A 14,975-nucleotide genomic window follows, 5' to 3' on the forward strand; every position below is an offset into this window, starting at 1 on the left:
AAGGAAAAAGTCTTCTATTGCTTTTATGAACACATCTATCGACCAATGAGAGTCGTGTACTTTTTCCAAATTATTGCGTGCAAAAAGAGCCATTGAATGCCTTTAAAAGAGAACTTAAGTTTTTTAGTCTCGAAGGGATCGACATTTTATTCAATTACAGTTTTTTATTATTTATTTTTATTTTTATTATTTATTACAGTTCTGGTGAAATTTTTGTAAGTGTTGTAATACTAAATTATTTAAAGTCATGTAACTTTGATATTCTCTCCACCTTTAGGGTTGGCGATAAAACCAAGCTATTTTGTGACCAGGCAAAGTTCCCTGCAATTTTAAAATGCAACTTGGTGAGCAGTATAACAATTTGTCTTACTGAAGCATGCGTTTTCAAGATCACCAACGAAACACGTGTTTGAGACAAATGAGCCGTGATTTAATGTACAAATATTGTTACCCAGTTTGGTGTGAACTGTGATTTTGCAGCTTTCATTCATTTTGAAGACAGCATCATCCAGTGGTTAACGAGGGAAAGGGGATGGGGGGGGGGGGGGGGGGGGAGGTCAGTCCTCAATTCAAGTGCAGTTCTGACCTCTAGCTGGGGTTGTTTCACGGCAGGCCCAAATTTAACTCCTCGGCCATAATTGTCAAATAGCCAACTAGTCCACCTCTTGCCGGTTAGGATTCTTAATTTGCTCTATTTGTTGTATTTGTTTGTGATGATTGATAAATCAAACACAACTGACCTTGTCTTTACCACATTTCCAAACACCGAGAAGAGAGTTGAAAATACGACGCGAAGCGGAGTATTCAGTTTTGACGAACTTCGAGTGGTTTGAAAATGCGGTGAAACACTGTTTCAATCATGTGTTTCTTTTCAATCGAAACCAAAACTGCAGTGGAACCCCGTTAATCCGGTCACCAATAGGACACAAAAATCTGGCCATATTAACAGCGGGCTGTATTAAAGGAGTTCGTTAAATAAGAAAATGACTGACTGATCCTTTGTTCGGGCCAGAATAAAGTGGTCGTAATAAGGAGGTGGTCGTATTAACGGGGTGGTCGTAAGGCGGGTTTGCAAGGTTTCTGGAAGCAGAAAAATAAAATCGTAAGAATCTATCCTAATTCAGATCAAATATCCAAACGCTGTCAAGGTTAAGATTTCTTTTGTTTAAGCTTGATGAATTATTATTTTTCCCACTAAATGAGAGGAATAAACATTTTATTACTACGAAAAATTGTTCTCGATCACCAATCCAGGCTTACCTCCCCTTACAATTCTCTCTTTTCAATCCCCTGCTTGTACTTGCTTGCCCCATCATTTTTTTGCTAAACAGACGTATGCACACTTTGTTTCCCCTGGAATTAGGAGATTGAAAAGATTCTAGCAGAGTTGAAGAGCCACCGTTCTGAGTTTAGACAGATTTTACGTCACCCATCGCTGGATTACTGTTGTGTCTCGGGGAATGAGGTATTTTTGTTAATATTTTAGTTCAGAATTCGTTGGCGGAGTGTTGTTGAAGCCCTTTGTTCCACACCGAACTTACAGATTCAAGTTAGCGAGTCTGTCAGCCATTCAGTCAGTCAGTCAGTCAGTCAGTCAGTCAGTCTGATAGTTTTACAGTCTTTCAGTCTGTCATTCTCTCAGTCTGTCAGTGTGTCAGTCAGTCATTGTGTCAGTCAGTCAGTCAGTCAGTCAATCAGTCAGTCACTGTGTCACTCCGTCAGTCAGTCAGTCAGTCAGTCAGTCAGCCTGTCAGTCAGCCTGTCAGTCAGTCAGTCAGTCACTCACTCACTCACTCACTCACTCACTCACTCACTCACTCACTCACTCACTCACTCACTCACTCACTCACTCACTCACTCACTCACTCACTCACTCACTCACTCACTCACTCACTCATTCACTCTGTTATTTTAGTAGAAAATTTATTAAGGCGGCTTATTTACTTAAGACAGTGAGGCAGCCATGCTACAGTGTATTTCCATTTCACAAGGGCTTTGAACAATTTTTGACATAGATTTTTGTTTTTCTCGGTAAAAGCGTGTGCTGAAATTATCCTTGCATGTATTTGGTAGTCATCTTTTACATGGCTTTTGTTGTCTTCTAGTTCTTGATTGAAGTAAGGAATACAAATTTGAAGATGGTGCCCAGCGTCTGGAGCAAAATTAGCGCGTAAGTTCCAAGCAGAGTTTCTGCTGCACTGAATCTTTGTTGTCACTTATTGGAATTTTTTTTTTCATTTCACGACAATCGCAAAGCTCAACCAATTAGGAACGCGAACGATGAAATTTCATCAGTGAAAAAGCAGCGTTCGCCCAGTCAGCAAAGGGAATGATGAATTTTAACAAACGATTAAAAAATTTACATAGTTCCAGTGACCGCCATTGCAGCAAAATTGCAGACTTTGAAGAAATTTCGGAAGACAGATAACTTGTGCTCTACGGAAGAGTTTTTCCTCGCCACCAAAGCTCCTTATCCTAACTCTCCTCGCCAACAGTCATACATTTCCTTAAGAGAATGTGGTGTTACATCAAAACAATATCTCCTGGTTGATATTTTTGTTAATTCTCATTACCTGTCTGATTGGCAATGTATTAAAATTGTAAGATGAATTAAAATCTTGGTCACTTTTGTTGATGTTTGTTTTGTTATCCTCCAGGACCAAACAGGTTTCAAGATTCAGGACGCCTTTTGTGGAGGACAAGTTCAAACTTCTCTGTCAGTGGCGTGAACAGCTCTCAATCGCATGTCAGGAGGCGTGGCTGGAATTCCTGGCGCTGTTCTCAGAAGGGTGTTCCAGATATCGCAAGGCTGTACATCACATCGCTACACTCGACTGTTTGTTTTCCTTGGCTGCTGTAGCCAAGCAAACGGGTTTCACAAGGTATAACTTGTTAAGTTTTCGTCAACAATGAATAGACCGAATATATTTTCATTAATAGACAATAATAATAATGACGACGACGACGACGACGACGACGACGACGACGACGACGACGACGACGACGACGACGACGACGACGACGACGAAAATAATAAAACAAGAATCAATAAAATTATTCCATAAAGGCTCCGGCCGAGATCTCAACCTATAAAAGCTTAAGCAATAGGTAGACGACTTTGGTTTTGTTTGAAATAATTTCTTACTCTGTGAGGGAGTTGTTGAAAAATGCTTGAACATTTGGTCCAAATTTGGCCTCACAGGACACCCGTGGGGCTGATATCCAGAACTCGGGTGGAAAACGATCAGTGAAGCTGAAACTTTGGGATTTTACGTAAGTCTCCATAAGGACTTTGTGCGTAGATTTTTAGGAAAATCGGCCAACCCTCATTTCCAAGTTTGTCCCGGTCTCTCAGGCAGAAGCTTTTAAGTGCTTGAAAGAAACGAAACGTGAACATCATCAGTACAGTGGTAAACAAGGGGTGGCAGTTACTGGATAAGAAAAGAGAATGTAAATGCCTTTATTGTGTCTCCTACAGGCCTGTTGTGAAGGACTGTGAAGCCCACATTTACATCAAACAAGGACGGCATCCTGTTTTGGACTCCTGTCTGCAAGAGAATAAACAATATGTACCAAATGATACGCACATGAATGTGAGTGAATCACGTGACTGTTTTGTCCTTGTTTGTATCTACTGTAGTATAATTGAATGTTACAAGGTTGCCACAGTTCAGAGAATGGTTTGGGGGGGGGGGGGGTGGGGGAGCAAAAAAATCATGGTCACTTAGAAGTCAAGGAATCTTATTTTTAGTCAGGGAAAATTGACGTTTTGAAGAGAAGTCAGTGAAAATTAAAATTTTAAGTATGCCGATTTAATACCTTTGAAGGCTGGAAGAAGCCTTTCAGGTCACTGTGATGTCAGCGATGTTCTGGTCCTCAATGAAGACAGCGAATTTGTTGTTAAGTGGTTGGAAGGGATGGCAGTTAGAGGAGGCTGGAGGCCGCTTCTAATCCGGCATTTGAATTTATTTGGTCAGGGAAATGTTATTTTTATCAGAGAAAAGTCAGCGAAAAGCCAAAAATCAGAGAATTTGGAAATCTGAATTCTGCGCCACCCATGAATCTAACAATCTGTTACTGTTTAAAGTAGACGTTCTGTGACCATTAAGTGTAAAAAAGAATTAAAACTACAGTGTAATTTGTGCACATAGCAGAAGTTACTTGTTTGTAACAGGTCATAATATATTAAGACATTCCTGTAACAAAAAGGATCAAGTTTAATGGTTAGTTTTTCTTTTTAGGTAAACAGCAATCGCTGTATGATCATTACTGGACCAAATATGGGCGGAAAGAGTTCTTACATCAAACAGGTGCAAATCTCCAACTCTAAACCAACGATATTATCCTTTCTTTGGCTATGAAGGAGCTTTCTGTGAAATATGACAAGTTTAGGTATGATTGAGACTTCATATAAGAAGACGAGAAAAAGAAAGAGACTTCATGAAAGAAAAAGACGAGACTCCATAAAAAGAATTGTTTCCTAGTGTTTAAGTGAACAAGCTAACGATTGTTTGATCGTACGAACGAACGACTGGAGTGAACGTGAGATCGAACGAAACGACGCGAACGACACGAACGAACGAGCGAACGAACGAAACAGAGGGACTAAGGAGCGAACGAACGCCTGCACACCCGCACGAACGAACGAAAGGGGAAATAAACGAACGATCGAACGCACGAACGAACGAACCGGAAGGAGTGAATTAATAAGTTAACCGAACCATTCTGTAAAGATCATGTCAGTCAACCCGACCATGTTTTCAAAGATCATGTCAGTCAAGTTGTTCATGTTAAAGTCCAGCCAAAACATGACTCAAACCTCCCCTCGTAGGTTGCTTTGATTGCTATTCTGGCCCAGGTCGGCTCGTTTGTGCCAGCCGAGGAAGCACGGGTTGGAGTCTTGGACGCGGTTTTTACCAGGTACAAATTGAACATTGAAATCACTTTTTTTTTTTCTTAAGTGCCTGCACTCTAGTAATTTTGTTAAATTTCTTTTGTGTTTGTTGTTATTTGTCGATAGAATGGGAGCTACAGACAACATTTACAAAGGGCAAAGTACGTTTATGGTCGAACTGCAGGTAAATTTATTCTACTTAATCTCTATTTCAACTGTAATTAAAATCAGGTTGGTGTAACCAATTTGTACAAACCTGGTTTATTTTCCGTCAACGAGGTGATAATCCGTGAATTTCCTCAGCGGTCAAAGTCCTTGCACGCGCATTTCTCGTCAAAACTACCGCTTATGAAGGTCTCAAATTGTCGAAATGTTCCAATTTAAACCCAACAAATGAGGCAGTCACTGAAAAGTCAAGCTTTGTACTCTGCATATCATTATGCATAGAGAATTAAATAATTGAAATCCGCCTATTTTTCAACTTGTAATTTTGTTTATTGCTACTCGTCAGTTTTGTAACGTTCATACAGAAGAGTTGTACATTTTTGCTTCAAGCTCTTACAAACATCGAGGCAGGAGGCGTGCTATTTTTGCGCTCGACCGCTGTGAACCATGAATTGGTTTCTCCAAATCTCCCGCGCTTTCGTCCGGTTGCAAGTTTTTACTGAGAGTTCTCATTGGTTCTTTGCGGTATTTGGAGGCAATGTCATTAGCTAAGAATGACATTCATTACAGAAAGCTCTTGAACACGTTACTGTCTTTCTTATTGTCGTAGGAAACTTCTGATATAATTGCCCAGGCCACACCGAAGTCACTTGTCATTCTGGACGAGCTGGGCCGGGGTACTAGTACCCATGACGGCACGGCCATTGCGTATGCTACTCTACATCACTTCATTAGTCAGGTAGGTTTTGACTCAAGACAAAAAAATGCGCTACTAGCAGAGTCGGCCCTGGCAAACCCTGGCCTTGATAGTTAATAGATTTCTTCGAATTTTTTTTGCGTCCTCGGCAAAAAGGTGTTTAGGTCCACACTACGCAGGAGAATCTGAAAATGCAACAATATTCGGTCATTTTGAATTTGTGTTTGAGGAAAACTCAGACAGGGAAATCACATGATTTTTGTAACGCCATCGTTTTCGGAAAGCTCCGTTTTCAAACTGTTTTCCGTCCATATTAAAACGAAAAGCTGGCGTTTTCAAATTGCTCCAGTTTGAAGAGTGTTTACGAAAAGCTCCGTTTACGTGACAGATTAGTGTGGAAGGTAGGCGTAACCATAGAAATAAAGATGCGTTTTCAAATTTCTCCGGCGTATTGTGAACGGGGCCTAAATCTATATCATTGGCATGTAAAGAAGCCAAAAACTATCTATTATACTGCCAATAACACTCAAGTATTTTGAGCAAACAGCACTTGTCAATGGCCCTTACTTTGCTTCTATTTTGTTCGCAATTACCTCTCATGTATTACGACAGTGTATCACATAGCTTTGGATGAATTAAAGGTTGAGAGTTTTGCAAGACGCGTAGAAAACTCTTTTAAGGGTACTGCTGTTCTTTAGTTCATCGTTTTCATTAAAATGTTATCCCCCCAACAGGTTTCCAGCTTGACTCTCTTTGTAACACATTATCCGTCACTAGCCGAGCTCGACGCCATCTTCCCAAACCAAGTCACTAACAACCACATGGCGTTTATGACGTCAGAAGAGGAACAAGAGCAACAGAGCACCATACAGGATACTGGGGGAGGGGAGGCTGAGGAGCAGCACTTACCGTCTACTGTACCGACAGTGACGTTCTTGTATCACTTGGTGAATGGAGCTGCGGCGAGAAGTTATGGCTTAAATGTCGCTCGCTTAGCAGGCGTTCCAGATGAAATACTCAAAAAGGCTGCCGCAAAATCACGAGAACTGGAGAACTTGATCACAACAAGACGGTGAGTGGCTTGCAATTAAGCAATGGAATTTCACAAGGACATATTGCACAGTGCAATGTCATATATTTTGTAACAAACCGTGCAACGGACAAACCCGTTTCGAGACACGTTTCTGCAATGGTGCAAAAAGTATAACCCCGAAGGTATAGACATTCTTCATGTTGGCTCGTCACGCATTCCTCCTTAACGAAAGATTTCGTGACGAGCGCCCCTCTCCCTCTCCCTCCTCCCCCCCCCCCCCTCCCCCCTTCCCCGACCCCTCCAAAAAAAATCACATCTGCGTGAGGCTACAAAAGTACTGCTAAGGCCTACTTACAGCAACCTCGTTCCCAGGCTCTCTCTCGTTTGCCTCCCTTGTCAACAAGGGAGGCAAAGTTGATAGAGCCTGGAATCAAGGTTTAAATTATAGTTGTATTATGCTTCCCGAGTTTTTGCTTCCACATGACATATTTTTGTTGTTGTTGATTTTTCCCTTCTCAAATTTCCCAAATGGCGTTTGAGGCCAATCTTCCCGGAATTTATCTTGAGTATCCTCGAGATATTTCCAGCTTTGCACGGGACTCCAAAAATTTGATGTCGCTTCATTTCAGTTTAAACAGCAAGTGAGGTAATTTCCAGTTGTTTCTCATAAGGTCATAACTCAAAATTAGGAAAATCGCCATATTTTCCCCAAGTAAAGATTGTCACCCGATTTGGTATGTCCCGTGCAAAACGGGCATTTTTAGCGTTCTTTGCTGGTAGCTGGCAGTGATAAGTAGGAAGCTGGGAAAAGGGACGAATTTGTTTCGGTCTGAACATGAACTGGGAATATGTACCAAGCAATGGCTCTGCACTTGCATTGTACATCTTGTAAGATTGTTGAGGTGTCCTCTAAATGACCCAATTCTGCGTAGTTTGCATTGGGCAACGGGAAACACGAAGACTGTTTCTTAATTCTTCGTGGTTTGCAGTGGGCAACGAGAAACACGACGTCTGGTAATTGAACGCTCTGCTTGCGCATTCAGCGGAAGCTGGTTCTTAAACCAAAAAATGCTCTGAATAGATGTAGATTCTCAAGTAAATCTTAATTTTCTGGGCTTAAGTTCCTTAAGGTTCAACTGCAACGCTGAGGACAACGTCACTTCTAGAAATTAATTGATTTTACTAAGAAATCTGATTGTTGGTCACATCCGTTCAGTGTGTCTATTGTTGTCAGAACTAGCACAGGACAGCGTTAGTTTTAAAATAGAAATGTGAAAAATATCAAAGCCGTCAAAGTTTACGTTCTCAGAAAAACCCAGAATTTTGACATCTCATGATGTTTAGGATGGGAAAATGCAACGGATTTAACAATTCTTGATCAGTTCTTGTTTTGCTTCACTTCCTCTCAGTTCCATCAAGACTAGTTTCCAAGACTTGTTTTCAAGCAAGCCGGTCACACTCGAGACGATTGAACACCTACGGATGGAATTGGAAAAGATTGCATCTGAAGTATAGACAAACATTTGACTGCAGGCCTTGATCTTATAGTCAATCAACTTTTTAAGCTTTTGTTTGCAGAACTACACGCACTATCTGAAGTCAAATTAAAGTGGGAAACAGTTCCTTTTGTTGACTTTTTCGTGTGCGTCAGTCTTAAAATGTCTAGAGAACACTATTTCACCCACTGCTCCCTTTTTCAAGGGAAAAGTCTTAGCACGGCCTAGGGACTGAAAGTAGGGAATGTTTGAACGTCTTCGGAAATCTTGGGAAGGTCCTCGGATATCTTTCGATGTCTTCGGGTATGTTCGGGTCTCTTTGAATTCTGGCTAGTCCCAGGATTTAAAAAGCTCAAGCTTGTGAATCGGAAAGAGTAGGCAGATATGTGAAGGGAAGTGAAACATTTTGTTAGTTTCCCTTGTCTTTGTTATAATAAAAGCTCGAATGTGAACAGCCTTGGCGATTATATCGAGTTGGTACTGGAGAATATTACTGCGCTTGATCCAGATTCCCGCATGCGGCTTAAATAGTGCTCCACTGACCTAACCAACATAACTAACATTCGCAGAAGAAGGGAGAACTTGATAATTAGCTCGTTTTGTTAGGAATGTTTCTTAACAAAAGGCGCTTCTCCTTACTTTGTTTGCGTATGTTGCTTGGACTTACGCTTATGCGCTAGGAAAGGTTAAGTCTGCATGCGAGCCTAGTGGCCCATCATGTCGAAGCTTATCCCGGTTTCTGTAGTATGAAGCGACTAGGAGTATTTCTACTCCACCCTGGATGGGATGGTAGACCATCGCAGGGTCACCCCCAGCATTAAATTCGCCGGTACTCATTCATACACCTGGATGGAGAGAGGCATCGTGAGAGTTAAATGTCTTAGCCAAGAACACAACACAATGTCCCCGGTCAGGGCTCCAAACCAGACCGCTCAATCCGGAGACGAGCGCGCTAAACATGAGGCCACCGCGCCTCCCACAATGCGCTACTGGAAGCCAGCCTTAATTTCTCATTGTTTAAAACTGAAATTAATGGGAGGAGCCCATAATTATCTCCCACACCTCTGCTACAAAAGATTGACCGTGATCTAAGAATTGCCGTATTTATCGACCAGTAAATAACTCGATTGAGACAATGACCCAAGCGCTTGTCACAAGACCCGGGCACCGGTGGCATTTGTTTTGAAAAGGTTTTCCCCTCTGATGGTATTTCAGTTATATTTCTGAACCTTGCGCTAGTGAATAAAAGTAAATATTTTGACAAAATACCGTGCCGTAACAAGGGAGTGTCCTTCTCGAGATAATGAATTTATCGTAGCTTTGCTTTGACTGCGGGTTGTTTTTCAATTCCTTCACGTAATTTACCTTAAATAAATAATGATTGAATGTGTCCAACCAATAGAAATTCCTCATCATTTTTGACATGAAATATAATTCCCGGGGATCATAAATCGTTAGTGTTTCTGTGGTTTCCATCGCCAAAATGCTGTCAGTTTTCGCTTTTTTTGCGTTACTTGGTTCTTCTGCCTGTCTTGGTTCCGAAAACGTGTACCATCTAAACGAGCGGGATTTTGAGAGTCACATCCGAGACAAGGACATTATGCTTGTAGACTTCTTCGCGCCATGGTGAGTAGAATCAAATATTGACATTTTTTGAATGGTGTATTTCACGCTTGGATGCGTTAGTTACCTGAGAATATTAAATCTATACCGCTGTTTGTACACAAGCGTGACTTTGCTGAGAGCCTATACTTCTGTAGCAAATCTTCATCTAATTTCGATTACGAGTCGAAATCGCCAAAATCACGATTCAGCAACAACAAGTTCGAACGATATTTTTGTCTCTGTCCCAGAAAACGAACATGTACTTTTCATAGGTTTATTTCTTAAGTTACAACGAGATATTCTTCAACTCAAACGTCGCTGAGTTTAGTAGTTATAAAATGTTTTTCGTAATGAACGAGCTGCTGTTTTGCTATTTGATTTTATCAGCAAGAAGGAACTTAGCAGGTAAATCTGGCTGCGCAATGTCTTGCTTAACTTTGCACTTAAAATGAAAATTCCCTTTTGTATTAATCGTAAAATTTCTATTTTACAAAAAATCATTAAAGTGGCTTGACATGGTTGAATCGTAACCCATACAGCTTCTGCCTGGATTCTAAATTGAAGGCGTACTCGAAATCAAGTGGAAAAATAGTTGTGTTTTGATCGTTTTTAAAACAAATGTCATGAGCTGTTCTGATTACAGGCACCCGAGAATCAACAACGTCAAACGTCAGTCAATTTGATTGACAATTTAGGATACCCTTGTTGTTCATTACATTGTTCCGTATTCAACCATTTTTCGCCTAACATTTTAACCCCTTGATCAACACAACTTTTAACATCTTAATGTTGAATTTTATTTCACGGCTAGCAAGTTTTCCGTTCACAAAACACCAGCCTGTCAGGATTAAATTTACTTCTCAGCCACCTGTACGTCAAAACAACTTGTGTAAATTAATAATCGCTGGTAATCTTTTTTTGTTTTTGTTTTTCCATTTCCTTCTCTGATAATGTGACCAACTTGGGGGAGAAACTTGCTTATAAAAGGCTCCTTACCCAGTGTGCATTGCGTGCATTTTGCGGCCATTTTCGTGACAAGGGCCTCGGCGCAAACGAAGCGCCAAATTATAACCCCGCCAAATGATCGACAGCTAACCTGCCTAATAATGGCACCTTTGATCTCAGTTTTTTTTTTTTTATAATTAAGCCTTGCATTTCGGTGAAATGACACATTCTGTACGTACTCTATCCTTTTTTGTTAGAAAATGCGATTTAAAGTCAGATGACCTGTTTGCACCAAGTTATGATTGAAAATATGTTGGCGAACAAAGAATTTCAGAAAAATGACGAGTCAAAACAATCGTGTTATCGTGGTCATGCCATAAATGCGTTTAATTACTAGATGCTTAGGTTTATGTTCCTGTAACATTGCACACTCTTCATTTCGTTTTATTTCCCTTTTTTTCCGTGAGTATCAGTTTTATTTTTGCGTTTTACGCTGTTTGGTCTTCAGCCACAGTACCTAACATCATACAATGTCGTGAACTTCTGACAATATTCATTCTTGTTTTCTCTAGGTGCACACATTGTCAACAACTCAGTCCTGAGTTGGACGCAGCTGCAGACCAACTCGCTACAAAGAACCAGTTTGTTTTTGCTAAGGTGAGTTGCTCTACACTTACTTTGCCATGCAATTGTTGTGTCAGTGGGGCTGTCACGTACGAGTCATTGAACGTGTGTCACGCAACTGCTGTGCTAGTTAGGCTTTGTCGTGCAATGGTTGTGTGTCTGAGGAGAATTGCATAATTGTTGGTTGTCACTTGAAAGGTCCGTGTTTTTCCTAAAATTTTAATCCGCTATTCTCTTTCAGACAAAAACTCATTCACATAGAACTAAACTTTTGTTTTACTTATCGTTAAATAGCAAAAAAAAGTGCTAGGAGTCCCTCAAGCATCTCAAACTAGAGATGAATAAAAACACTTAAATACCCAAAATTTACATTCTGCTCAGCGAAAAAAAGACTTGGGGTGATACTGTAAGTCTCCCACTTTAATGAACACAGAATTAATTATCTCTGTTTTACAGGTGGATTGTGTAAATGACGGCAAACAGTTGTGTCAGCGGTTTAACATACAAGGTTATCCTACCATCAAACTATTCAAATATGGTCAATACGTTGGTGACTATGTTGGACAACGAGACAGAGGTAAGTAATGGGACCTTTCCTTCGATTTGTGAGCCATTTTATGAGTTACCAAAATGACTGTTCATGTCTGTGTGGTCCCTTGAATTTAATGAACACTGTTATGTTCTGCGCAGGCTCACTGATGCAATACGTCGATTCAGTGGCGTCGTCTTTCAGGCAGACTGCACCGCTGACCAGCGGAGCGTCCACACCCTTATCGCTGGCTCAGGCCATTAACTACAGACCTCACGCTCAAGTGTTCCCCTCACACCATGCCTCCGCTATTCACGTTCCCGCCCCGGCCGTTGCACCGACATTTATGAATCATGTGAACATGCACCAGAAGAACCCGTCTCTGATGCATTCCTTTTATGGTTCCTCTACGCATGCGCAACAGCCAGGAAATACTGCTGCGTTTCTTGGCTCAAATCCTCTGCTGCAGCAAGCGAGCCCAGACTCCTTGCAGTCCAAATTTGGCAACTTGGCGTCACTGGACGTGTACAGGGCCAAGTTGAAAATGATAGCAGCTTATAAAAATTATCAGCGTCGCCTTAAAGAGTACAGAACCAAACTCACGGCCGCCAGTAAAACAAACGTAAATCCAGGTCCTCAAGGGTATGCAGGCGCGGTTACTCGACCGCCTCGTCCTGGTGTGAACGCATTTGCTCAGCCTCAGCCCTATCGCGGATATTATCGACCCGAAGCTTTGGCAGCTCAGAATGTACAGATTAACCGTGCGTATCCCCAGGCCGGATTCGGAGTAAATAACATGGGTTATCCGAACCGGTTTGGAAGTCCATACGGTTATCAAGCTGCAGCCAGCAGTCCGTATTATCGAAGTAAAACGTTTCACGGGGGAAAGCGGCATCATGGTAAGCAAAGAAGGCCCGCTCCTCGTCCCGCTGCCGTAAGGAAACCCGCATACAACCCTCGACAGAGAACAGCGCAAGTAAACAACCAAGCAGCTTATTATTACAAACAAAAACAACAACGGCGGCAACAACAGTTTTCACAGCAACCACAACAAAAACAACAACAGTTCAGGAAAGATGAACAACAACAACAGCAACAACAACAGCAATTTAGCCAACAATCGCAGGGACAGCAATTCCAGCAAGAACCACAGCAGCAATTTAGACAACAGTCGCAGGGGCAACAATTCCAAGAAGAATTTCCACAACAGCAGCAACAACAACAACAACAACAACAACAACAATTGCAGCAAGAACCACACGAAGACCAAACGAATAACAAACAACAGCAGGATAACAACAAGCCACAGGTATTCAAATAGATAACCTATTTTCAGTTTATCGTTTTACCTAGTACAAGAAGTGTTTTTCGAAAAGTCGTACGGACACTTGCGTCAACAGAATAAAATTTGAAGGAGGGGAAAGAGAGCTTTGTTTCCCTTAGTCGAAAAAAAAAACCCTCTAATTTTCTTGGGTTGGCAATTTTCAATTTTCAGTTGATTGTGTGAACTTTTTGACCTTATTCGTATTCTCGGTATTGGACTGGAACTAGCATGCAACTGAGGCTAATGCGGGAAGTCTCTTTAAATGCAAACGACATTAATCTCTTTTTAATGATATTCCCCCGCATGAGCCTCTATTGCAAGCTAGTTCCAGTCCTATACCGAGAATACGAATGTGGTCTAAAAGAAATAATTTTCTGTCACTTAACAACTAAGTTTTTTGGTCATTCGAGATAAAATTGTCAAAATCTCCGAGGTAAAACAACGCAACAATTTAACCCAGAGACACCATTTTTGTTGCGTTTACAAGCTTTTAATGTTAAGTCCATTGTGCTGTTTGTAGGCAAACCAAGCCGTTGACAAACTAGCCCTACCCACCCCTGGGCAGTCAAATGACGCGCCAACAAAGCCAGACACTTCAGCTCTAAAGGATCTCAAGGCAGACATCGAGTCCGCCATCCAGGATGCATTGCGAAACGCTGTGTCAAAAGAAAGCGAGAAGACTAAGGCGAGTCCAGCAGTTCATGTTGATGGCGAGAGGGCTAAGTCCCATTCTCCTGAACAAACAGGTTCCGGTTCTGGCGCCCAGTCCCAGAGCGATACATCGCATGGCTCGGGCATCGTTGGAGATGCCGTGACCGGGGAAGTCGCGGGGAGTGGGTCGGGAGTGAAACCTGATGTTCGGTAAAGAATAGACACAATTCAAGACGAAGAATAAATTATTCTGATTCTGGTATACGATGTTATAAAAAGTGACATTGAAAAACATTGCTCTCTGTAGGTTTTGAATACAGTCGTGCCTGGCTGGCCTAGCTAGATCAGAGAGCCCTCTCTGTGATGGTGTTTCAAAATTGAACTGCCTGTGCCATTCATCGGCGCTTACGAATTCTCCACCTGTTTACTTGGCAAAAGTAAAAACACTCTCCTTCAATGAATTTACAAAAGAAGTTACAAGTTGACTACCGAGATTTAATTCTTGCTGTTTTCTTTATCGTTTTCTTTTTCCTTTTCTCCTTTTTCCCGAAATAACAGATGACTCGTTTACAACAACAAAGCCAAAATATATTTTGTAGTCAATTAAAGTGAATATTTTGTAGAGATCAAAAGAAAAGATGTATATTATAGTAGAAAATAAAAGAACCCTATTTTTTTACACGTCAATGTCCAATTTTATGATCGCGAAAGAACCCATGAAATAATCACCAATAATTTCCATAGGTGATGTTCCGTAACTAATTTCTTGTCTTGTAACATTTTTTTAACTTGGCAGCTCAAAATGCATTAAACCTTTACTGTGTGATGTATATGGTTCATTTAAGTACCCTAGTCAGCCTCTGCCATTTTCGATGCCATTGAATTTATTGATTTTGCATGATGAAGCGAAATCTTATTGCTTTACTGTAAGTTGTGTTCCTGAAAGTATGTTCAGTTATCTTTAAAAGTAGTTTCACAGTGATTTCCTTCGTCTCGACGTGCCAACCTCTCG

General features: G+C 41.2%; 2 protein-coding genes across 3 annotated transcripts in view; both read left to right on the forward strand.

The window, feature by feature from the left end:
* Positions 1–8,428, forward strand: part of LOC110065030 (DNA mismatch repair protein Msh3-like) — a 22,078-nt gene extending 13,650 nt beyond the window's left edge. For both annotated transcript variants that reach the window (XM_020772135.2, XM_020772136.2), the window contains exons 13-23: positions 278–344; positions 1,364–1,465; positions 2,106–2,170; positions 2,658–2,882; positions 3,479–3,593; positions 4,242–4,310; positions 4,832–4,920; positions 5,021–5,078; positions 5,670–5,798; positions 6,491–6,828; positions 8,199–8,428. In XM_020772135.2, the coding sequence (XP_020627794.2) occupies positions 278–344; positions 1,364–1,465; positions 2,106–2,170; positions 2,658–2,882; positions 3,479–3,593; positions 4,242–4,310; positions 4,832–4,920; positions 5,021–5,078; positions 5,670–5,798; positions 6,491–6,828; positions 8,199–8,304 (1,363 nt within the window). In that variant the 3' untranslated portion in view covers positions 8,305–8,428. The remainder of the gene's footprint in view (positions 1–277; positions 345–1,363; positions 1,466–2,105; positions 2,171–2,657; positions 2,883–3,478; positions 3,594–4,241; positions 4,311–4,831; positions 4,921–5,020; positions 5,079–5,669; positions 5,799–6,490; positions 6,829–8,198) is intronic.
* Positions 8,429–8,872: 444 nt separating this feature from the next.
* Positions 8,873–14,642, forward strand: LOC110065032 (uncharacterized). The gene is made up of 5 exons (XM_020772138.2): positions 8,873–9,911; positions 11,408–11,492; positions 11,916–12,036; positions 12,150–13,297; positions 13,833–14,642. The coding sequence occupies exons 1-5, from the start codon at positions 9,769–9,771 to the stop codon at positions 14,175–14,177; spliced, it is 1,842 nt and encodes a 613-aa protein (XP_020627797.2). The 5' UTR covers positions 8,873–9,768; the 3' UTR covers positions 14,178–14,642.
* Positions 14,643–14,975: the final 333 nt, after the last annotated feature.

This window comes from Orbicella faveolata, unplaced genomic scaffold (assembly GCF_042242905.1).
Source record: "Orbicella faveolata isolate gen_17 unplaced genomic scaffold, um_ofav_v1 contig_26, whole genome shotgun sequence".
Lineage (NCBI taxonomy): Eukaryota > Metazoa > Cnidaria > Anthozoa > Scleractinia > Merulinidae > Orbicella > Orbicella faveolata.

Excerpts from the sequence above, each read along its gene's own strand:
- LOC110065032 (XM_020772138.2), top strand. The coding sequence starts at position 9,769 with ATGCTGTCAGTTTTCGCTTTTTTTGCGTTACTTGGTTCTTCTGCCTGT. Across the intron at positions 11,493-11,915 it reads ACCAGTTTGTTTTTGCTAAG|GTGGATTGTGTAAATGACGG; the intron begins GTGAGTTGCTCT and ends TCTGTTTTACAG. Across the intron at positions 13,298-13,832 it reads AGGATAACAACAAGCCACAG|GCAAACCAAGCCGTTGACAA; the intron begins GTATTCAAATAG and ends TGCTGTTTGTAG.